At 39.9% G+C, this 21,441-nt stretch overlaps 1 protein-coding gene across 1 annotated transcript in view; it reads right to left on the reverse strand.

Moving 5' to 3' along the window:
• MKX (mohawk homeobox) overlaps positions 1-8,731 on the reverse strand; it is a 65,959-nt gene extending 57,228 nt beyond the window's left edge. The window contains exons 1-3 of the mRNA XM_081299160.1: positions 8,229-8,731; positions 5,910-6,179; positions 3,976-4,135 (exon numbers count right to left, since the gene is read on the reverse strand). Of these exons, the coding sequence (XP_081155286.1) occupies positions 3,976-4,135; positions 5,910-6,097 (348 nt within the window). The 5' untranslated portion in view covers positions 6,098-6,179; positions 8,229-8,731. The remainder of the gene's footprint in view (positions 1-3,975; positions 4,136-5,909; positions 6,180-8,228) is intronic.
• Positions 8,732-21,441: the final 12,710 nt, after the last annotated feature.

Here is a 21,441-nt window from a genome sequence, read left to right on the forward strand (position 1 = left end):
CAATCATTACAGTGAACCCAAAGGGATAAATTGGCATGTGTCCATCTTTGAGCACACTGAACTAACAAACTTCTTTTGAGTTATTTAACTGACATATTTCTACACTGTGTGGCTGGCCACTTGGAAAAATGTGCAAGGGACAATCTGAGTTGAATATTTTGCTGAATATTTAACAATTACTGCAAGCTTTGTAATTATTAAGACCATACATATTTCAGCAGAAGCACTCAATTCCAAGCGAAAACAGAGTTATGTCAACAGAGGGGAGAAACTCTTGCAACACAGAAATTTTAACCAAATTGTATGTGGTCACATCACAGGAATTTGAAACTTGTATTATAAAAGGAGAAAATATCAACATGCAATTATTATTACTTGGTAAACTCCATATACTACAACAGTACAAACTCCAATCGCATACCATTTTATATGATTCCACAATAAAGCTGTTTATACTTCGAGAGTACATAGTATGTTTTTGTGTTTGAACAATGGACAGCTATAAGAACAAAGCACAGTGGAATATTTTGTATCGTTAAAATCAAAGCATGTGCACATACACACACACACACACAAAATCATCCTTGTTAATCTTATAAAGAATTTTATATCTCATTAAGAAGATGTCAGAATAATAATGCAAATGAGAGTTAATCATAGTTATAGCAAAGTAGGATAAACTACTAAGTCAAGTGGGTAGAGATAAATAAAATAAATGAAAGGTGCATGAACATTTCTTTCTGTTTCATTTTTCAGGGATGAAAAAATGTAGGTGCTGATTAATATTTTTTGGAGCTTTTATTTATTAGAAGTCCTAAAAAAATCTGTTATCTTTTAAAATCATCTTTTTATTTGTAGGTTTAAAGGGAGATAACTGACCAAGTAACACACCCTTCCTTATCAATATAAAGGTAGCAAAATAAAATTGCTTTGTCTGAAAAGTCTGACATGATCAAAAGGAAAATATTAAGTGTAAAAGAAACTCCAAGAATATAAGATTTTTTTGTAGTTAAGGAATAAAACAGTTATGCTGACAGCTTGTTAATACAAACTATGAGAAATAGGAGATAGGAGGCACTGCAAGAAACAAGAAATAGGAGTTGAACAGAAATAAGGAAAACACTCCATGTTTGTCTGAAGATATAGAGGATCTATTTTCAAATATTTTGAAAATAAAATAGGATATACTTGTGCTTATTCTGCAGAACCATCATATAACATTAAATATAATAAGCTTCCCTCTGTGTATTCTCTACAACAAAATAGGTTTTAAATCTAGAACATCTTTTTAGAGTTCAAGACATTCTTTAGTTGTCAGAAAGATATGCTGGAAGGCTCCATGATCATTATAGACTATTTCCCAAAAGGAAGTTATTTACTCTGCAAACACATACAGATCGTTTACTGTGTGAGAAGCACTATGCTGGAGTGATATGTCATGTGAATTTCATGAATAAGACATGACCACTCTTCTCAAAAAGCCTGGCTTCACAGGAGAAACTTATTCACTGGGAGAATCTGACTCATTTCATAGAATCTAATTTGCAAGAATCAGAAGCTTTACTCAGATCACAGTTTTATATATTTTTTCCAGAAGTGTAAAGTATTTACATAATTTATGCAGTTTTCCATAGAGTCAGAATTTGCTTTGGATGTCTAATTTATGCTTGACTTATACAAACCCCCATATATAGATATAGTTATGTGTGTTTGTGCGCATACATTTTTTTATATAGACATAAAATTGTGCCTAATTGAAAATAACTAGATCCAAAGCAGATTATATATTAAGGTCCCACTGTAGTTCTATATATTTCAACATTTTCCATTTATCACTTTAAAGTTTAAACTTTATTTATGGTAACATTTGAAAATCATTATACAGGTATCACTAATTATAAATAATCTTTCCCCTGTTTAAAAACTATATATTTTTGTTCATCTCTATTTTCTAAGAACTAGAATAAGAGAAAGGAAAGAGTGTTGAATGAAAATCTCATGTAAAAACATAGAAAATCTCATAGAAAAACATAATAGCCTTACCAAGTTCTAACTGCAAAAAAGAATCATATTTGTATTTAAACTATCATTACAGGTAGCAAATAATTTGATTCTGTATTAAAATTATAACTACTCATAATTCATCTCAACAAAATATTAAATGTCTCTCCTAATGGCAAGTGTTCTTTTTCAAAACAAAGTTCTCAAATACGTCAAATATTTTTGCTTTCTCTATGAAAGAATGACAAGACAAGCATTAAATATGGAACAATATAGTCAATCAAAACAATGTGATATTTTATTGGCATCATTGTAAAATATTCAAACAACTCTACCAATTATCGTATTTCAAAATAAGTAGCATACCTGTTCAAATTGAAATTGAAGCATATGCTTTTATTTTCATAAGCAAGTTTAATAATTTTCTTAGAAACTACTTTTGTAAATCACTTCCATAGTTTTATGTTAAACAGATAGCAAGCCAAGAACACTAAGTTAATTTTTCCCTCCAGTGCCACAGCAAATCACTAATAATAAAACTTCCTGTTAATAGGAAGAAAAACAGATGTTTCTCTCTACAACTGTTCTGAAAATAAACAGAAAAATACATATTAGAATTTTAATCAGCCTGACTACAGGTCAACTTTCATGCTTGTCAAACTTTCCAGGATTCCTAAATGGCAAAAAATGTTCTGGGAAACATTTTTTATTTTATAATTTTTTAAATTTTGGGGTTCCCCCTTATTTTAAATTTAATAGAATATCCAAAATTTTACCAATACAGTTATGTAGTACTGTGATATATAAAATTTCCTAGCCCATCTAATTCTTCCTCCTCTTTATGAATCTATCTATTCTGTTTGCATGTTTGAAAGCCCATGCCATCACATTTATTGGTGTGATGGAAAAAGCATTTGATCTTGAATTACATTATTTTTTTATTTTCAGACCTACCTCCACCCCTTACTGACACTTAACTTCCAAGGACCGGCCTTTGTTATGCCACCTGTAAAATGTGCATAATATTAACTGCTTTACATCATCCTGTTTTGTGAATAGAAAATAAGATTATATTCAGAAAAGTTAGTCAAATGTGAAGTCGTGTTTGTTCACTAGAGAAGAAACAAGCTTGCACCATTTCTCTAACTTGACAAAGTAACCCAACCATCGGAAATCTGAAATCTGCCTCCTTTCCTTAAACCCAATGGAAAAGTACAAGCAGCAAAGTGCTGTGGATTCCATCTAATGCCATGATGAAGCTTCCTACTTAGGGAAAAAAAAAAAGTACCCAAACCACTTCCTGCCTTTCCTTCCATCTCCCCTCCTACCCTCTGTTATTGGTAATTGAGAAGTTTATTCTGTATTGGAGCTTTAATATAGGCTCCAATATGCTGCACCATGATCAATGGTTCTCAAAGCTGGGTCCAGGGTTCTCAAAGCTCTATCCAGTGCAAACAGCTTCCGCCTCACCTGAGAACTTGTCAGAAATGCAAATTATCATCGGCCCCACCCCAGATCTGAATCTGCAACTGTGGGGTGGGGCATAGCAATTTGTTTAAACAAGCCCTCCAGGCGATTTTGGTGCACACTTAAGTCTTAAATTCACTTGTGGATAGCACCATATGTGGCTCTACAGTTCGGATTTCCAACTATTTTTTTCATACCTCCACAGTTGACCTTCCATTCCTTTCCCTAAAGGCTCATCCTTCAGTCCCCTCCTGAACCGATATTTGCATTGAAATGATAGATGAGAAGAAACTCAAAAACTTTCCCCATATGCACCTGTGCCTACTCCTCAACATAGTCAGATGCGAAAGCCAGAGCTTCTTGACCTGCCCTTCCCTCTCCACTGGGCTTCACCAGTCCCCAGGGAGAGGCGCCACCTTCAGAAACATACAAATACCAAGTGTACCCGCTCCTCAGTCGCTCACAGAGAGACAGATCGGGTCCAGGGCTTGTGTGTGTCGCGATTACCTGCACTAGCGTCATCTGTGAGCCGAGAGCCAAGAGAATCTTCTCGGTCTTGGTGGGATACGGATTGTCACGGTGCTTGTAAAGCCACTGCTTAAGGGGCCTCGCCATGTCTTGCAGGGCTTGTCGCTTGTGCCTCACCTTCCCGCCATTCTGCCTGGTCCTAGGATACGGAGAAAGAAGAAGGCTGTGCTGAGTGGAGCCATTTGGGGTCTACAGGCTAGAACCCTTTACGCAAGGACGTATTTCTGCGGCTGTAGCCCCCATCGGTGGTGAACGACCGAGGAGCTCCAGCCCGGTGCCGCAGAGCACCTTAGCTGGGTTGTGCATTACTGCTCCGCAAGCCCTGAGGTTGGGGCAAAGCAAGGCAAGAAAGTCACAGGATTTCTGGGTGGGGTATCATCTCCTCAGCGTCTCTCTTTGAAATAGTCTGCGTGTAGCAGAGGATCCTTTGGCAGTGCAGGACAAGACTCTGTTTTACTTGAAAGGGGCGGGAGGATACCTGGAACCCAGTAGCTCAGCTGATGTTTAGGAGATCAAGCTAAGTGATTTGAAGAAAACAGTTAATCAGGTTGCAGGTCTGGAAAACAGGACTAATTGTAATCCTTTCTGTGCCCTCTAGCACCACGCCCTTGAGCAGCCCTGGCCCTATCAGCAGAGTTGGGTCAGCCGCCCACTCTCCAACGTCCTTTCAGGATGTTGCCTGGCTTCAGTCGCTTGTGGTCAAGAAAAAGAGTCACCCACTGGAGGGCATGAATAAAACAAAGAATGATGGCCGCCCCAGCTCTCCGAGCTCTCATTTTCTTCTGATCCTTTGGGGGAAGGGGGAAACTTTCCAAAGAAAAGATTGTGGAAGATGATTACGGAATATTAAAATCCCCCTAAGGATCGTTTCCCAACTAATGAAGAGTGAAAAGTATGTAAAGTTCTGACCCATCAGACTCCAGGTAAAGCACATTCAAAGTGGAAGAGGCAGAACAGCCAAGAACCTGAAGCTCGGCCTCTGGCGCTGCGCTCCCCGCAGGCTCCGGGAGGTGTCGCCGCGCAGCCGCCAGCGTACTGGGTTGCTCACTTTGTAGAGCTCCTGCGCCTGCGCCTCTGCCTTCTGGGCTTCTGCCTCTTTAAACACTTTGAAATGCAATCCCATCCGAACCAACTGGTAGTAACATTTTGACGAAACTTAATCTCTATTTTACTAACCAGCAACGCCGCAGAACAAGCAGCTGATGCAATCGTTCAGGTAGAGGTGGCCAGGATGTCCGCCCCTCCCCAGGGGGGCCGCACCAGGAACCGCCAGGACTTGGCCGGGTGGAGACTGTCCTCCACGCCCCGGCCGCGGTAGCAGATGGCCCACCCGCGAGCTCCCGGCGCCAGGCATCCCACTCACCCGGCTAAACCGAAAGCCGGTACGGCAGGCCCCGGGCCTTTCCCTCCGGGCTCGCTGCGGGCCCCGCCGAGCTGAGCGCACTCCAGGGACGCCCTGCGGAAGCCGACCTTTCCAACACCTACTCCAAAGCCAGGCGAGCCGCGAGGCCTCCACTGGGGCCTCCAGTGACCGGAGGAAGCCTCTGAGGCTGAATTGGGAATCCCCGATTACTTAGCCCTGCCCTATTCCTATACATCTCTCTCAGTCCCTTCTGTGCCCGTGGCACTGAGAGGGGTAGAAGCTACCCTGAGGTCCAGGTATCTGAGGACTGGGGACAGTTCCAACTCAGTTTTCAATACCTCTTTGGAACTGTTCTAACGAATGGATCCCGCAAGCTTTGAGAGGCTAATTCCTTAAAACAAGGACGCGCGGGCCCAGAAGGCGCCTATCTGCCCTCTTGCGAACTCCGAGACCTTGACCTGCGGGTCAGTTTCCCCTTGACTACTGGGTCGTTCGCCGCTCCCCCACCCCGGGTTGCAGGCCGATAGTGCCCCCAGGAGCGCACGCATACCCGGTCCTTCGGTGTCTCAGGCCGAGGTTGTCCTTGAGGGGTGGGCCGTCGGGAATGCCCACCTCGGGACGGGCATGTGGACTGTCCAGGACACCGCCATAGGGCCGACCACCCCGCTCCCGCTCTGGAGCTCCTCGATCCTCAAAAAGCACCGCGCCGCTGAGCTTGTTGAAGACTATAGTGTTCATGATGCGGGTTGATAGGGACGCGTGGCGCGGCCGCAGCGCCTCGGAGCCGGGCCGCCAGGAGCTCCACAACAGGACTCGGGTTCTAGGAGATAAAGGTGCATCACGTTACTCGCTGACAGTGCACAGATTCCTGCAGGTCCGGGGCCCTGAATTTGGCAGGGGAGACCAGCTGCAGAGTCGAGGGGTGGAGCTGCACCGCAGCTTCTGGACCAGGGAACGCCCGCCTATTCCTACCTGGCTATCCTCCTCCTCCACTCCACAAACACCACCACCATCACACAATCATGAGACAGGACCCCACCCTTATTCTTGCTCTGGCAATGAAACTCCCACCTCCACCTCTGGGAACTTAAACCACGGAGGCACAGGAAAGTAATTCCCGAACAAGCCTACCGATCTCTGGGAGAAGTACGCTCGGAATAACGGACCAGGATAGGCTAAGGCTGCCTGTTCTTTAATCACAATATCAGATTAAAGTCACTGGGGTTGGAAGAAAAGGAAGAGTTAGGGTAATATGAACAACTGCGTTTCAAGGCTCAGTTAATGAGTCACAGGCCATAATGGGATTTCAGGGGGGTCGTGTGTTCTAGATCCTGGATGGTTTGGTTGAAACCCCTGAGTCTTTCTGCTGTGGTCCCTGGGTTGTGGGTGAGAGCCGCGGAAAGTTAGAAATGGACTCTAGAGGTGAAAAGCTAAGTGGCATCAGGGACAAACATTCTCCCCACTCCCTCAGTCTTCCAATCATTCCCCCAGCCCGCTGCAGAACGCTCGGGGTTCTGGCAGGTTCAAGACACCCGTTTCTGAGTCCTCGGGGGTTACTGTAGCCAGTGTTGCGCAGGTGGGAGACCAGAGATCAGAGCCCATTTCAGAGGCTGCAAAGTATCCGAAGCTTAAACAGGAGGCAGCTTTTGGCCGCCTGGGTCAGGGAAAGCCTGCAGCTCACCTCGGGAGTTGCCGCCTCCCAAGCGCAAACGTCCAGATCAAGCTTGAGCCGCAAGAGGACACCCCAATTATCTCCCTGAGGTGTGTGGACGCCTTAGCCCACCGCATCACTCCGACGCATGCCTCGGGGCAGCTCTCTTTTGCTTAGAGCTGCCTCCACTTCGTTGCCAACGCCCTCTCAATCCGCCATGCGCTGTACTAACTGCAACACTCCCCCCCCACACACACACACAACACACTCTTTACCTCACCTAGCTCCTACACTCGCCAACGCCCCCCGCCCCGCCCTCCGGCCACACGCGACCCTTAGGGCCATAGCCACAGTAATCAAACGACGGCCACCATCAGTATTCGTGAGGAAGCTGAAGTCAGACCTCTGCTGGCTGTCCTGTGTCCCCTAGGACTGAGTCCTCTCGTGCAGACAGGTACGTGCTTGGGATGTGCACTCAACCTCGGCAATAAATGTCAAAGCAAATTTCCATCCCCGAAGCCCCTCTTCTACAGTCACTTTATTTTCTTTTTAAACCACTGCGCTTAGTGATTTGCGTTCATTCTGCTTTATTTTGTACAAGACATCCTACCCCAGTCCCTCCATCTGTCCTTATCCCAGCCCTATCCTCCTAGAGCAAGGGCGTGCTTTTCCTAGAGAAGCAATGGCGAGGTTTGCCATTTCGGACCCTTTACACGCAAGGATCGCAACCACAGACTCCCCGCGCTGTGTAGGACTGCAGACAGCAGGCGCGGTGGTAGGAGGTGGCAAAGGTCCCAGAGCTGGGTCCCATTGCAATGAGTCCAGAGCGTGTGATCATCCGAGCGTGTGATCATGGGTTCTTAACTCTCCCCAGGATTCCCCGAGGGGTACCCAGCGCCTTTTCTTAACTCTTGTGTTCCACACTTACCCAGTTCATTCCAAATTCTTCCAGGGAGTGATCTGCCCCTCCCAGACCAACCAATAATTTTAAAGAAAAGGATGCGCGGCCAGGTGGGCATTCAAGCTCTTCACATACCCTCCGGCCACCCCGGACCACCACCTGGGCACATCCCAACCAGACTTCAGAAGAAAGTGGGGGGGGGGGGAGGGAAGGCTGGGACAGCCCAGACTCATGAGCGCTGAAGAAAGGAGAAGCTGGAGGGTCAGAGCAAGCCTCACGTTTCGCGGTCCGGGAACACTGCGGCGCAAAGGCTGTACCTGTAGCAACCGGTCCCGCGGCGGGCGGCAGGGCGGCTGGCTTTCCCACCTCGAGGCTAGGCGCACTCCCATCCCCGCCGCATGTTCGCCGCGCGGTCTCCAGCGCGCTCACCAACGCTACCACCGTCGTCTCGGCTTTATTTACCCAGACGGGCGCGCGCGGCCCGGGAACAGGAATACCGAGGCCTTCTCATGTTTCCTGACTGCCTGGCCCAGCCGGCGAACATCCTGCGAGCGCAGTATCCATGTTCCCGGGCGGGCGAAGAGGAAGCATCCGCGCCCGCCGGGCCGCGGGAGCTGCTGTTAACCCCTACCAGAAAAGCCGCCACCGGAACGCCGCTGGGGAGCCCCCGGCCGTGGAGTCCTCCCCAGCCCGGCGCAGCTCCCAGATCCCCTGGCCTTGCAGCGCGAAGCAAAAGGGGCTATTTCCTTCTCACTTATGCGAGAAATTGGAGAAGCCGCCAGGAGCGCTCGGCTCAGGCTCCGGGAGCTGAGAGGCTGTGGTGCAAATCCACTGTCTTAGCTGGTCGGAGTGCTGGAAATTTCACCGCCCGTGGCTAGTCGGAAGAGGCCACTGTGACGCGCCCTATATTTTCCTCTTGATTAGCTGAAGTTAGAAATCTGGTTTGCGCCTACAACGCAGGAGCATATTGCTGGAGGTTCTTGTGTCCTGGGAGACTCTTTTCTGGTGTCACTGGATTTTTTGAAGTCCTGGGTGTCTCAGTCAGGGCCACACATACTCCCAGCGCTGAAGAGGATGGGGGAAGGCAAAGATGGGTCAAGGTCAGCCCAGGTGCCCAAGCTAGGGGTGACCCAGGTGTAAAAGAGATTGAGAGCCCAGAGTCAGCGATCTGTATGTATCAAAGAGAATGGAACTTGGAAAAATCTCGAGCTAGGACATAGTGTAAGGAGAGAGAATGTCTATCAGATTCTCTTATGGATGATATTTTTGCTACCCACCAAATATGAGCAACCGCGCTCTGGCTTAGGTGTAACTGTAAGCTTAGAATTTCTGGCAGCTAAGAAGATCCCTAAGAATCTGAGTAACCAAGTCGCCTGCTCTCTGGATGCCCGTCCTGCTGCCCCTGTGACCCTTTTATCTTTTTTAAGAGCGAAAGTAGATTACCCCAGATTTAAAAGACATAGCATTATTTGTCCTTTTATCTTCTAAAGATGACTGGCCAGTTCTGAGGTAGAGGCCCACCTAAGCATTTCCCTTTATTGTGTCCTAGAAGTGTTTAAAATATAAACTAAAACTGATCTTTCCAAGAACAATCACAACCTCGAATTTTCAATTTATCATCTCCCAAAATATGCGACAGGAAATCAGGCAGTGACACAATCCAAAGAAGAAAGGAGGGTAGGTTTACATTTTTGCTCACCAGAAAGATACATGTTATCATTTGATCATGTTTCCCAGTCTCCTTCCGTTCTCTTCTATTACACAAGTTGTTCTTGCATAGCCCACGGCTGTTCTCTACAGTTGTAGAGTCAGTTCAGTACAGGCTTGAGTCTGCAGACTCTGTAGAAACTAAAGACAGGGACAGCCACCGATTTTCAGCAAGTAAGTTTCACAACAGAAAGCAGGTCCAACTGACAATTCATAGGAGGAAAGCATCGCATACTCTTGGGATCTCTATGAGTGATAATGGTCGGGAGATATTATAATTAAATCAGCTGTACATGGCTCTCTGACATATTTTTTGATCAGCTTCCCCAGTCCAGGTAAATCAACAGGCATGTATGTAGCTGCTTGCAATTTCATACTATTCTACTGCTTTTTAGCTGTATGCTATATAGTAAAGGCTAGTATAAGACAAATGAATTTTGTTCTTTTAGAACTTTAACAAGTGATAACATTTACTTTGTAGATTTTGTAAATCTATAAAGTATTTACAGAATTTTAAAATGCATTTTTAGGACTTTGATTTAAGATATATTGACATGTAAGATTTGTTTTCTTAAAGCTTAAAATAAAATATATAGCAAAAATGTTTTACAAAAAATATTTTATTTGACAAAGGAATAACACACATCTTAGTCTTGGTGAAGTCATTGAGATTAATATATATTAATATATTAATCCCTTTAAGCTGTAGTTTAATAATTAGAATCCATTCTAAAATGAAAGAACAGTGGAGAATTCATTTTAAAAATAAAACAATGTGAAGAATCCCTCTCTGATATACAAATGGGCATTTATTTGGTGATAGACTAAAATTTTATTTTGCAAGCTTTATCCTCTATGCAAGAAGAAAGTTTCTTCTTCATCCACAATTTAAATATATTTATTATATTATATTTCATCTTTTTCAAAATTGCATTGTACACAGCTTCTTATGCTACATTCTAATCCCAGTCTACAACATGCTGTATTTTAACCTTCAGAAGTAAAACTTCCAGTATTGATAACACTGTTATAAAATTTCAGAAAGTATATGTAGGTTTTGGAGATGGTCTCAAGTAGGGGAGAAATAAAAAGAAAACTTAGACCAGAAGTTAAAAAACTTGAGTCCTAAATCTAATTCTGGCTGATTGGATGTTGGTGTAGCCTGAATTTACTTCAGTATAAAGTGAAGATGATAACTTTTCCACAAGCTTGCTTCACACTATTATTATGGTATTTTTAAAAATGTGAAAGTAATATATTGCTGTTGCTGAAGCTAGAACGATGTTAAATAGGAACACTTGGCAGAAATTTTAATAAATTGTATTAAACTTATAAATATATGTAACTTTTACTTTCTAGTAAAAAAAGAAAGGCTTCAGTTTTAGAATTTTGATATTTTTACCAAGGTACCCTGATATTTCAGAATAAATATAAGTCAAAGTGTTTAAAAATAATGAGAGCTTTTAAAATCCCTTTTCCAATTATTACTTATAGGCAAAGAATGGCTAAATGATATAAAGTAGTGAGTTTCTGCTCAAACGTTGTAAAAGAGCAAATTAATTAACACACAGCAAATTTACTTCACACTCAGCCAGTCTGACCTGTAGAGCTCTATGTGTCAGAGTGCTTAAGTGGTGAAAGACACAAGAACATTGTGAGCAAACTAGTAGAATGTGGCCCCAAAGTATCTTACAAGGTATTTTTGCTTTGTTTTTAATTTAATTTTAATTGCATAATTAACACCTATGTCAGAGAAGATCTTTTCCATATATTAACTTTCAAGAACAGAGTACAAGTGAAAGTCCCTGTAGGCCTCCTCCAACCAATCACATTCTGCCTTGGAACCACCAAGGAATAGCCATTGTCCATTTGATGTGCATCCCTGTGACCCTTTTCTATATTTTTGCATACATAAACAAAAATATCTATATATATATGGTTTTGTTTTGTGAGGTTTTTTAAATAAATGAGACCATAGTGTAGTTAAGTTACATACTCTTACACACAGTATTAAATGCTAGCTTTTTCAATGATTTATTTCATAGAAAGCTTTCCTATTAGTGCTTTTAACCATAATCTTTAAACAATTACATAATGATCCATTCTCCTATGAACATTTCTATTTTTCCAATTTCCATTATTATGAACTCATAAACAAATTTGTATAGGTTGCTTCTATACATGCTTAAACATTCCTGCATAGGGATAGCTACATGAAAGTAGAACGTCTAGATTGAAAGAAACAGGGTTTTAAATTTTGATAGATGCTTCCAATTTTCCCTCCAATCTATACTCCCAGTGATACATATGAGTCTCCATTTCCTCATGTGCTACATAGCATTGCATAGGTTCAGTCTTTATTAGGTTTATCTAGATATGTAAAGAGCGAAATAATGTCTCATTCAAGAACCTTTTCCTTTTAAAGATATTTGTATTTATTAATTGAATTGCCTTTGCCTGTATTCTTATTTGATGCTTTATCAGTTTAAAAATCTCATTAATAAACCATTTTTTCCATGGTATATATTCTTTATATAGTGTAATATGTTACCTGTTCTGTGTCCTACTTTTTACCTATTTTGTCTTTGTCTTCCAGAAGGTTTAAACATAAATATAAGTCAGTAGTTCAGTCTTTTCTTTTCTGAGTTTCTGGTTCTGTGCTTTGTTTAAGAAGACTTTTTCTATATTTTCTTCTAATACTTTTAGAAAATATTTTCAATTGGCTCTTTAATCCTTCTAGAATTTATTTACATATGTTGTGAGGTAGATATGTAACTTGAATTTTTAAATTTTCCAATTGAATAGCTGATTATTCCTATGGAATTTATTAAATAATTTATCCCAACTGATTTGAAATAACTTTTCTCATGTATGTGGTAAATTCCTTATAAATTTCATATATAAGTTGACCTAACATGATTTTGGGAAATGTTTCCAAATGCCCAATATACTCTGATAAATTTAATCTTCAATTTTTAAAGAACACCTTGCACTCCAAAGACTTTCAACAATCTACTGTTTCTAATATCAGAGTATGTCAATACTGACATATTAATGTGCATTGCCTGGTATGGTTCCAGTTTAGATGGTTGATTCAATAATAGACTAGAATGAAGTTGTCCTTTATCAACTCAGAAACAGGAAAATAGTTCCTGGCAGCCACATTTTTCAGATGTAATGTGCCTACACATAGCTTTTCAAACACATCATAAACTAACACGAGCAATTGGGGATTGCTTATAAAAATGATGAATAAACTGTATCTCTTTCCTTGATTAATTTTTAATGCAATGTAAACTAATTTTTCCTGCCACAAAACAGCTTGTCAAGATAAGAGCCCTTGATAATGATTATATAAAAATCAAATTCACCCTGAACTTTTAAAACTCAAGTTTTAAAAGTTTTTAATTATTTTTGTCATTGCAATTTTAAAAATTAGTTATGTGTAACTATAGAAAATTCAAATAATAAGCAATCAGTAGACCTGAGATTCAAGTAGGCTTCTTGTTCTACCTCATAGGGCTCAAAATAATATTCTCTTTGCCTTGATACTAAACTATCTTAAGTAACCACCAACAATTACTAAATGTAATACATTATACACATAAAAATACACTATCCATTGGGATTCCAGAGAACATGTCATCCTTAAGAGGCATGTTTAAAAACTAAAATTATTTTTGAAAGAGTATTCCAATTTGAAATCCAATTTGCCTTTATGTCAAGAAGTGTCCGTTTTTCCAGGTGTAGTGGCATGCACCTGTTGTCCCAGTTACCCAGGAGGCTGATGAGGGAGAATTGCTTGAAACCCATGAGTAGGAGACTAATCTGGCAACATAATGAGGCCCTGTTTCAGGAAAAACAAACAAACAAGCCCAGTGGCCACTGTAATATAGTGAAGAGTTTTGATCATTGGGTAGTAGGACTCTTTATGAGAAACCTCATGAGTAATCAGATTTTAAAGATTTGATTTCTATATGTACTTCAAGCTGTGTGAAACTTTCAGCTGATTGTTTCCCCGATCTATCCAACCTTTTATTTGATCATTTCATTGTTATCTATGTGTAGGATATCTGAAAATATGGTCAAACAAAAATTTGAGCAGAATTGATATGTGCAACTTCTAGTAACATGATTACAAGGAGATTGCTTGCCCTCCCTTTTAATGCTTCCCTGTTTCCCAGGATTGAAGTAAAGATGTGACAGTGCCTTCATTGGCCCAGGCTACCATAACAGAATACCATACTCTAGAGGGCTTAAAGAATAGAAATTTATTTTTTCACAGCTCTGGAGGCTCAAAGTCTAAGGCCAAGGTGATTTCTGGTGCATCTTCTCCTCCTGGCTTGAATAATACCTTCTCATGGCTTTTCCTCTTGTGCCCATGTGTGTGTGTTAGTGGGGATGGGGGGGGGGACATCAGATCTTTTCCTCTTCTTATATAAACACCAGTCCTATCAGATTAAGTCCCCACCCTTGTGGCTTCATTTAACTTAATTACCCCATTAAAGACTCTGTTTACAAAATCACTTCAATCTGGGGTTAAGCCTTCAAAATATGAATTTCTAGAGGATAAAATTTAGTTCATAAGAATCAGTGACCACAGTCAGCTAAGCAAATAAGAATGTAAAGAACAGCAGGGTTGGATACAGAAAGAACTAGGAACCTCAAATGGACCACATGGGCGAGAGCTCTCAGGCCAATCTAAACCTAGATCAGAATACCATAAAGGACCAGGTAATAAATGCCTTAATGATTTGGGGCCATATAGTCTTTGTTGCAATCATTCAACTCTGCTCTTGGAGTACAAAAGTAGCCATTGACAGTATGTGACTATGAATGAGTCAATGAAAGAGTGTGGCTGTGTCCCAATAAAACTTAATTTAAAGGGCACCAAATTTTATGTAATCCTCATGTGCCATAATAATATTATTCTTCTTTTGATTTTTTTCCCCAACCATTTGAAGATGTTCAGGAACCAGAACAGACAGTAGGGTAGATTTTGCCAAAAGAGGGTAGTGTTCCTGGATTCTTACCTAGACCCCTCAGCTCTGGGGGTGAACATCCCTTATTTTAGTCAGTGTATTTGGGGGTTTTCTTGTTAAAGGAATTTAGCCTGTGTTCTAAGTGATACACACCTGTACAGAGATGACCTCAAGGTCACAGGTGAGTGTAACAGACGTGCTATTTAGATGACCAGAGGCTGCCATAACCAGGCGGAACTGGAAAGGAGAAGGAATGAGAAAGTGCTTTCTCCTCTCCCCTCCTGGGACTCTGTTGCATGTGTTTAGAGAATCAGTCTAATTATTGTTAAATTGTTTTACTTTGTGTTTTTTTTTCTTAACCACCCTTCTTTCTTCACTCACTCACGCCTTTTCTTCTTCCTTTCCTCCTTATCTTCTTTTCTTTCTTCTTCCTTTCTTACCTCTCTCTTTCCTTCCTTCTTATTGACCTACCTTTAGGTGCAGTATTGGTGTTTGACTTTTTAATGCTTATGTTTTTTGTTATCATGGATAATGGAGAATCGTTTTCAAGAATTACTGTTTTCTGGTTTATTCTCCTTCCTCTGCCCTACTCCCCAAAATACTCACAAGAGTTGAGCTATTTTTTTCACTGTTTTCTTTTTAATAATCAACAATAAATATTTATGGGGCACCTGCCTACAAAATTCTGTGCCAAGAACTGCATCAATTTTGATTTAAAAGACATGATCCTTGCCTAACTTACAAACCTGTTAAGAAAGTACAGGAAAACAAATGTACCTCATCTAAAAAGTTTTAGTGTATCTGATATAAAGATTGCTTGAATCCAGTAAATCTATAAATCATCTGTGGAAATGCATGAGGGAGCTTGAAGACGATAGCATAACCATTTTATGTGTCTGCTAAAAGTTTTGTTACCATATTACCAACATCCTTCCCGAAAACATGCAAAGGGAGAGCATTATTTCAGAAATTTGAGCCTGATTGAAAAACAGTATTTTCACCTCTTACATCAGGCTTCTTCAAGTTTTATGCCAAAAATCTCTGGGTTTCAAGAGAGATTTTTAGGGCTTCCGTTGAGAAAAAAAAAAAAAAACAACACACAAACATATATGGTAACAGAAAAATGCACTTAGTTTAGCTCCTGATCTTCTTTCCTCCTTCCCTGGTTTATGCCTCATTCTAACCTGCCTCCTGACCCCCACTTTTGCATTCCTATTTTGAAGAAGTATAGAAGGGAGAGGGTATTGGAGAAGAAGTAATGGTGTACATAAACTTGTCATGTGTAGCAGTAAAGCAAATCTTGGGACTTATGTAGAGAAGCCACCATTAGACCCCAGCATGAGGAGACTTGTTCTTGTCCAAGCATCTAGGCTACAGAACTGTAGTACAGGCAGCAGGTGCAATGGGACCAGCCAGTCTATATACATAGACTGAGGTGGATTCTAAGTCATCAGCCATCTTTTGTTTTTGATTTTCATTCATCTTTGTTAAGTGTTCTTTGATCTTGTAGTCTACCACAAATACTGTTTAGAAATGAGTTTGGGCTAGGAGAAGGGGAAAAGGTATTGCTGTGTAACTGAAATGGCCTGAAATCTGAGATAAACAGTCTTGCAGTGTCCAACCATCACAATTTCTTCTTGGATTTGCAGATGTAATCACCTATATATGAAATATTTCCTGATACTGCTTTTCCATACTTTTTATTTTTTCTTCTGGTACCAGGGATTGAACCTTAGAGGACTTCACCACTGTGATACATCCCCTACCCTTACATTTTTTGAGACAGGGTCTCACTAATTTGCTGAAGGTCTTGCTAAGTTGTTGAGGCTGACCTTGAACTTGCAAATCTCTTGCCTTAACCTTCCAAGCTGCTGGGATTACAGGCTTGTACCATCACACTCAGCTTATTTTTACACACACTGCACTTTTATGTCCATGCACTTTTGCTGTCATGTAACTCCCCTATTTCTTACAGCCACCTTTTGGGGTAAGAACCCATTATTACCCATCTTCTAGAAAAGAGACACTTAGGCATCTAATTGCTTAAAGATGGGAACTGGTGGAGATGGGATTTGAACCAAGTCAGGCAAGAACCAGAGCTTATGTGCTGAATCGTCTAACCATGCCATTTATTTAAAGGCACATAAGAAGAACAGAGATAAAGAACTTTAAATCCTTGACTGGATAATACTTGGCATAGCTGAATACATGGTTGCAAGCCTTTTGGCTCTATGATTGACAGCAGGAAATTCAATACTAATGTGTTGATTTTTCATGCTGTATGTGACACTTTTTCTTGGTTGGGGAGCAGGTAGAATCTGCATCAATATGAATAGAATGAGTTTGCACAACTCCAATATCATGGTGAAAAGCCTGTACTTCACATTAATCTCAAGGTGTGAACTCAAGCTTAAAGCCAATAACTGCTGAATGTTCTGAGGGTTCTTTAAATCTGGAGAACATCCTTTCCACTGGACAATAAAAACAACTTGCTGTGGAAGAACCCAAGCAATCCTGAAGTGCTGCTTTCTTATGGGAGTAGACACAGCATGATTGTAAGTGGCTTATCTCAAGTAGAGAAAAAACCGACTGGTAGCTTTGGTAGCTTTGATGCAAAAGCCTAAGGAGACACCAGCAGCTCCTACAACTTCATGATCCTCATCCTGTTGTTTTGTCTGTTTTGTTTTGTTTTGTCTTGTTTTCATTATTATAGTTGTCAGGCCTGCTGCTAGCGTTTGTGGGCCCAAGGCAAGAGTACAAATGAATGCCCACATACCATATGTCTAAATATTTAAAAGTCACAAATAAAGCTAAAACTAGGGTTTTGTTGGAAAAAATATCAAAGACAAATAAATTTGTTATTGCAAATATCTGGATATTTTGTTGTTGGGTTCACAATGTTCAGATGAATAATAAAATGAAAGAGATATAATTCATAATTTATTATGTATTTTTTCCATTTAATTTATTTTTCTTATCTCCCTTTCAATAAAACTCACTAATGGGGTTATTATAATCAATATTTCCTCATATTTTGTGTTCTGAAAGGTAACAAATAAGGTGCTTCTAAAAGTATCCAGAATTCGAATACTTTTTCATCAAACATGTAGATTAAATATGACAATATTTTAATTGCACTTTTCTCATGTGTTATTTATGAAATGCTTCTATTTTAAAATATGCAAATTATGCATAAAGTTAAAATAAGAAAGAAAATTGCTAACAATTTTAAAGCTGAAATTTTCTTGAAGTTTTGAGAAAATTAATTTAGAATTTAAAAATTTATACAAACACAATTATCTGCATTGCTAGTATTGAATGTATAGGTGGATTTAATATAAACTATTGATATTAGATTTCATGAATGATTTGTCTAGATTTACACATTTACCAATTTAGGTGTAATGTTTAATATTTCAAAATGTTTCTTTGCTGTCAGTTGCAACAAAGTTGCAAAACTTTCGTACATACCTACAAAATCCTATATTTGAAAAGCAAGAAAATCATGCCCAGAACTACTAGGGAAAAAGATTACATGAGGCAAGACTGCTGTGTCATGCTCTCTACCAAGAGAGGTCTGCTGACTAGATGGATTCGCTTTTTCCCTGCTCTTAGAAAGAGCATTCCCTAAGCCCTTACATTTACATGTGATCAACTTTGACTTTGAGGACAGAAGACAAATGAGGATGCATAGCTGCTTTTCTGTGAGATTTGAATGGTGTTAGTCACAAGAGCAGATGTTTGGGTTTAAAGTTGCACTGTGTCCTGCTGAGCACTAAATCCCAAAGGACAGAGGCACCTGTGTGTTCTTTAATATACTTATGTGTTGCCTGCAGGTCTGTGTGTGATGTAGGCTTTTTAAAGGACAAAGTTAAGGCAGCAGCCCTTTGGGTTGTTGGGAATTCTTATTTATTTACTTATTTTTAAAATTCTATTAAAGTTGTTCCTCTGGTGGATCCAAATAAAATTGAAGGCTTCAGCCTTTTGATCAGTTTATCCTCTGATGATCCCATAATGATTAACACACATCACAATCCCTGCAATGACAATGGTAGAGTTTCTATGGAGTCTTGCCAGGGCACTATATAACCTTAAAAGTGGCAAATATCACAAAATCATCCTTTAGGAAATAGTGCCTTCACCTGAGGTTCAGAGGTTTATACACTTCAACATACTGGGGTTTGCAAAAATCTCTTCCTCAACAATCCAAACAAGGAGTTGGCCAAGTATGGGCGTTGCAGATGGCATATGGCTCCCACTTAAATCGCTTTTGTAGCATTTTGTCTCCTTCAATACCATGCTTTTCCTCATGTAGCCCACAAACCACCTTAAGCAGGAGGTATTCCTTAGAAATACAGGTTCCAAGTCCTATATTGCCATGTCCAAAGTCAGGTTTTTGGGCTTCAGGCCTGTTTTTGATGCTGATGTGGATGCTTTTAAAGTCAGACTTTGAGGAAAATTGCTACAGAGAAATGATCTTCAACTTCTTTGCATACTTTTAGTGAAAATAAAGCAACCAGTTCTAATATACATATAGTAATTTGCAAGTGGTATAGATATACTGTTGTGCTAATAGATCATATAAATTATGAAACAGGCAAAAATAGTTTTTTAAAAACCAAAAATGGAATACACAATATTTTAAATGTTTCAACCTATTCATTCATTAAAATTTTAGTGTATTCAAAAGTATTTTTTTTTGCTCCCACAAAAATATTGTCAATGAATATTGATTTTTATATTGTAAACCAGGCTATTTTTTATTGATATCAATGTTATCTGAATTGCTTCACACCTTTTTTTTGTAATCGTGGTTTAACAATTATTTAATTATTGGGACCCAAGTTCAGTTTATAGAGATTTTTCTATAATGCTGTTGCCTCTTATTTATCTACAATAGGTTTTTGTTTTGTGGTCAATATGAGGCTTACATAAAACATTTCATACTTATAACAGGCCAACAGATAAGCTGATAATACCTTCAATCACACAAAATATTACACTTTTACACCTCACAATTTTTATCTTATGTTGGGTATCCCTTAACAAGTAATTATAGTTATTATTATTTTTAATATTTATCTTTTAACCTTTGTAATGGAGATATAAATGGTTTACAGACCACCATGACAGCATTAGAGAATTCTGAATTTGACTATGTACTTAAATTTGCTGGTGAGTTTTATACTCTCATGTTCTTTTGTTTGTTTTGTTTTGTGGCAGTGAGAATTGAACCCATCCACTCCCACATGTTAGATAGGCACTGAGATGCATCCCCAGCTCTTTCTATTTTTTTTATTTTGTAGCAGGGTCTCCCTAAATTGCTCAGACTGGCCTTGAATTTGCAACCCTGCTTCATCCTCTAGAGTAGCTGGGATTACAGGTATGCACCATGACACTGAGTTATGTTAATGGTTTCATTTTACTAATTAGCATCCTTTATTTCACAATGCTATAATCCCTGTAAGAATTATATTTAGACAAGACGCAGATGTATATAGAAAGTGAATTCTTGACTGTACTTACCACTACTCTTTTCAGTCCCATCCACATATTATGCAAAGAGTATGGTTGAAATTATGCTTTTAAGCCTTTCTTGATATCAATCAGTTCTTATAAATTTGTGAGCAAGTGTTACATTTTTATTTTCAAAAAAAGGGGTCTTTAAGACGTCACTGAGACCCTGAGAGACTTTAAAATAGATTTGAAAATTATGTTTCCAAGTTTTTTAAGTGCAATAAGAGTTTCAATAGCTGGTGCAAGTTATTTTCAGAGACAAAAATATCACAATGATGGATACATTTATAAGTCATACGTGTCTTTTGGAGAGCAGTCATTATTTCAATTATTGTTAAATGGCATCTTTACCTGAAGGGGGCAGATGAAGAGTGTTTTATATGGTTTTTGGTTTTGTTTTGTTTTCCAATAACTATAAAGCACATTTTCAATGAAAGCTAGACATCCACAAGAAGATGAACAAATTATTGTAGCTTAAAGTTGAAGCTTAGGAGATATAAAGAAATTGTGAAAATTCTAAGATAGTTTAAAAATGGGTTTAAAAGTCTAGGTAGTGGGAGGCCTGTATCCTATGCTTTGGTTTTTATCCTATAAAAATGAATCAATCATAGATGCCAATCATAAACATCAGGGATTCATGGTGGGTAGGGCAAGGGGTCTGCTGGATGATTTTCAGCCCTAAGTGAGTATATAGATAATGGTTTCCTTCTTCATGAGAGAATAATCACAGTGATATCAGCTGACATTTATAGTGCTCTTAGGTGCCAGACACTATTCTAGGGCTTTTAGGTGTATCACTTCATTTTAAACTCACAGGAATGTCTGAAGCACATAGTCTGCTTGTCATCTTTTTATAGATGAGAATCTGAGCTCAAGTTCATACAGCTAAGTAAAGAAGTCAGGAATCCAGAGTGTTCCTTTGAGAATGATGACTTCAGTGCAGACATAGGAAGTCAGACACTGCTTTTGCCTCAACTCCAGCTTCCTAGTGAGAGGGGGGAAGGTGCTCCACGGCACCTGGTGTTGGCTGCTTCGTGCCTAAGAAGCAGACCCCCCTCTGGCTGAAACCCTCCTCTGTAGTCTTGCATCAGCAAATAGATCAGAGGTTGGACTAGCTGAAGTCATCCGCTGATCTTGTGGAACAGTGATTTCCTGAAGTCCATAGACTTCTCAGCAGGAATTCTGACCTGTTTTAATATTATTTCCTTCAGGAATCATTTCTTTGAATTTGGCTGACATTTAGAGATGTAATGTTAGTGGCAGGGCATTCTCTTGGACTGTTACAAATATTACTTTGTGTCTTCTAGGGGGGTTTCACCGGAAT

This window comes from Spermophilus citellus, assembly GCF_964194105.1.
Source record: "Spermophilus citellus genome assembly, chromosome: 6".
Lineage (NCBI taxonomy): Eukaryota > Metazoa > Chordata > Mammalia > Rodentia > Sciuridae > Spermophilus > Spermophilus citellus.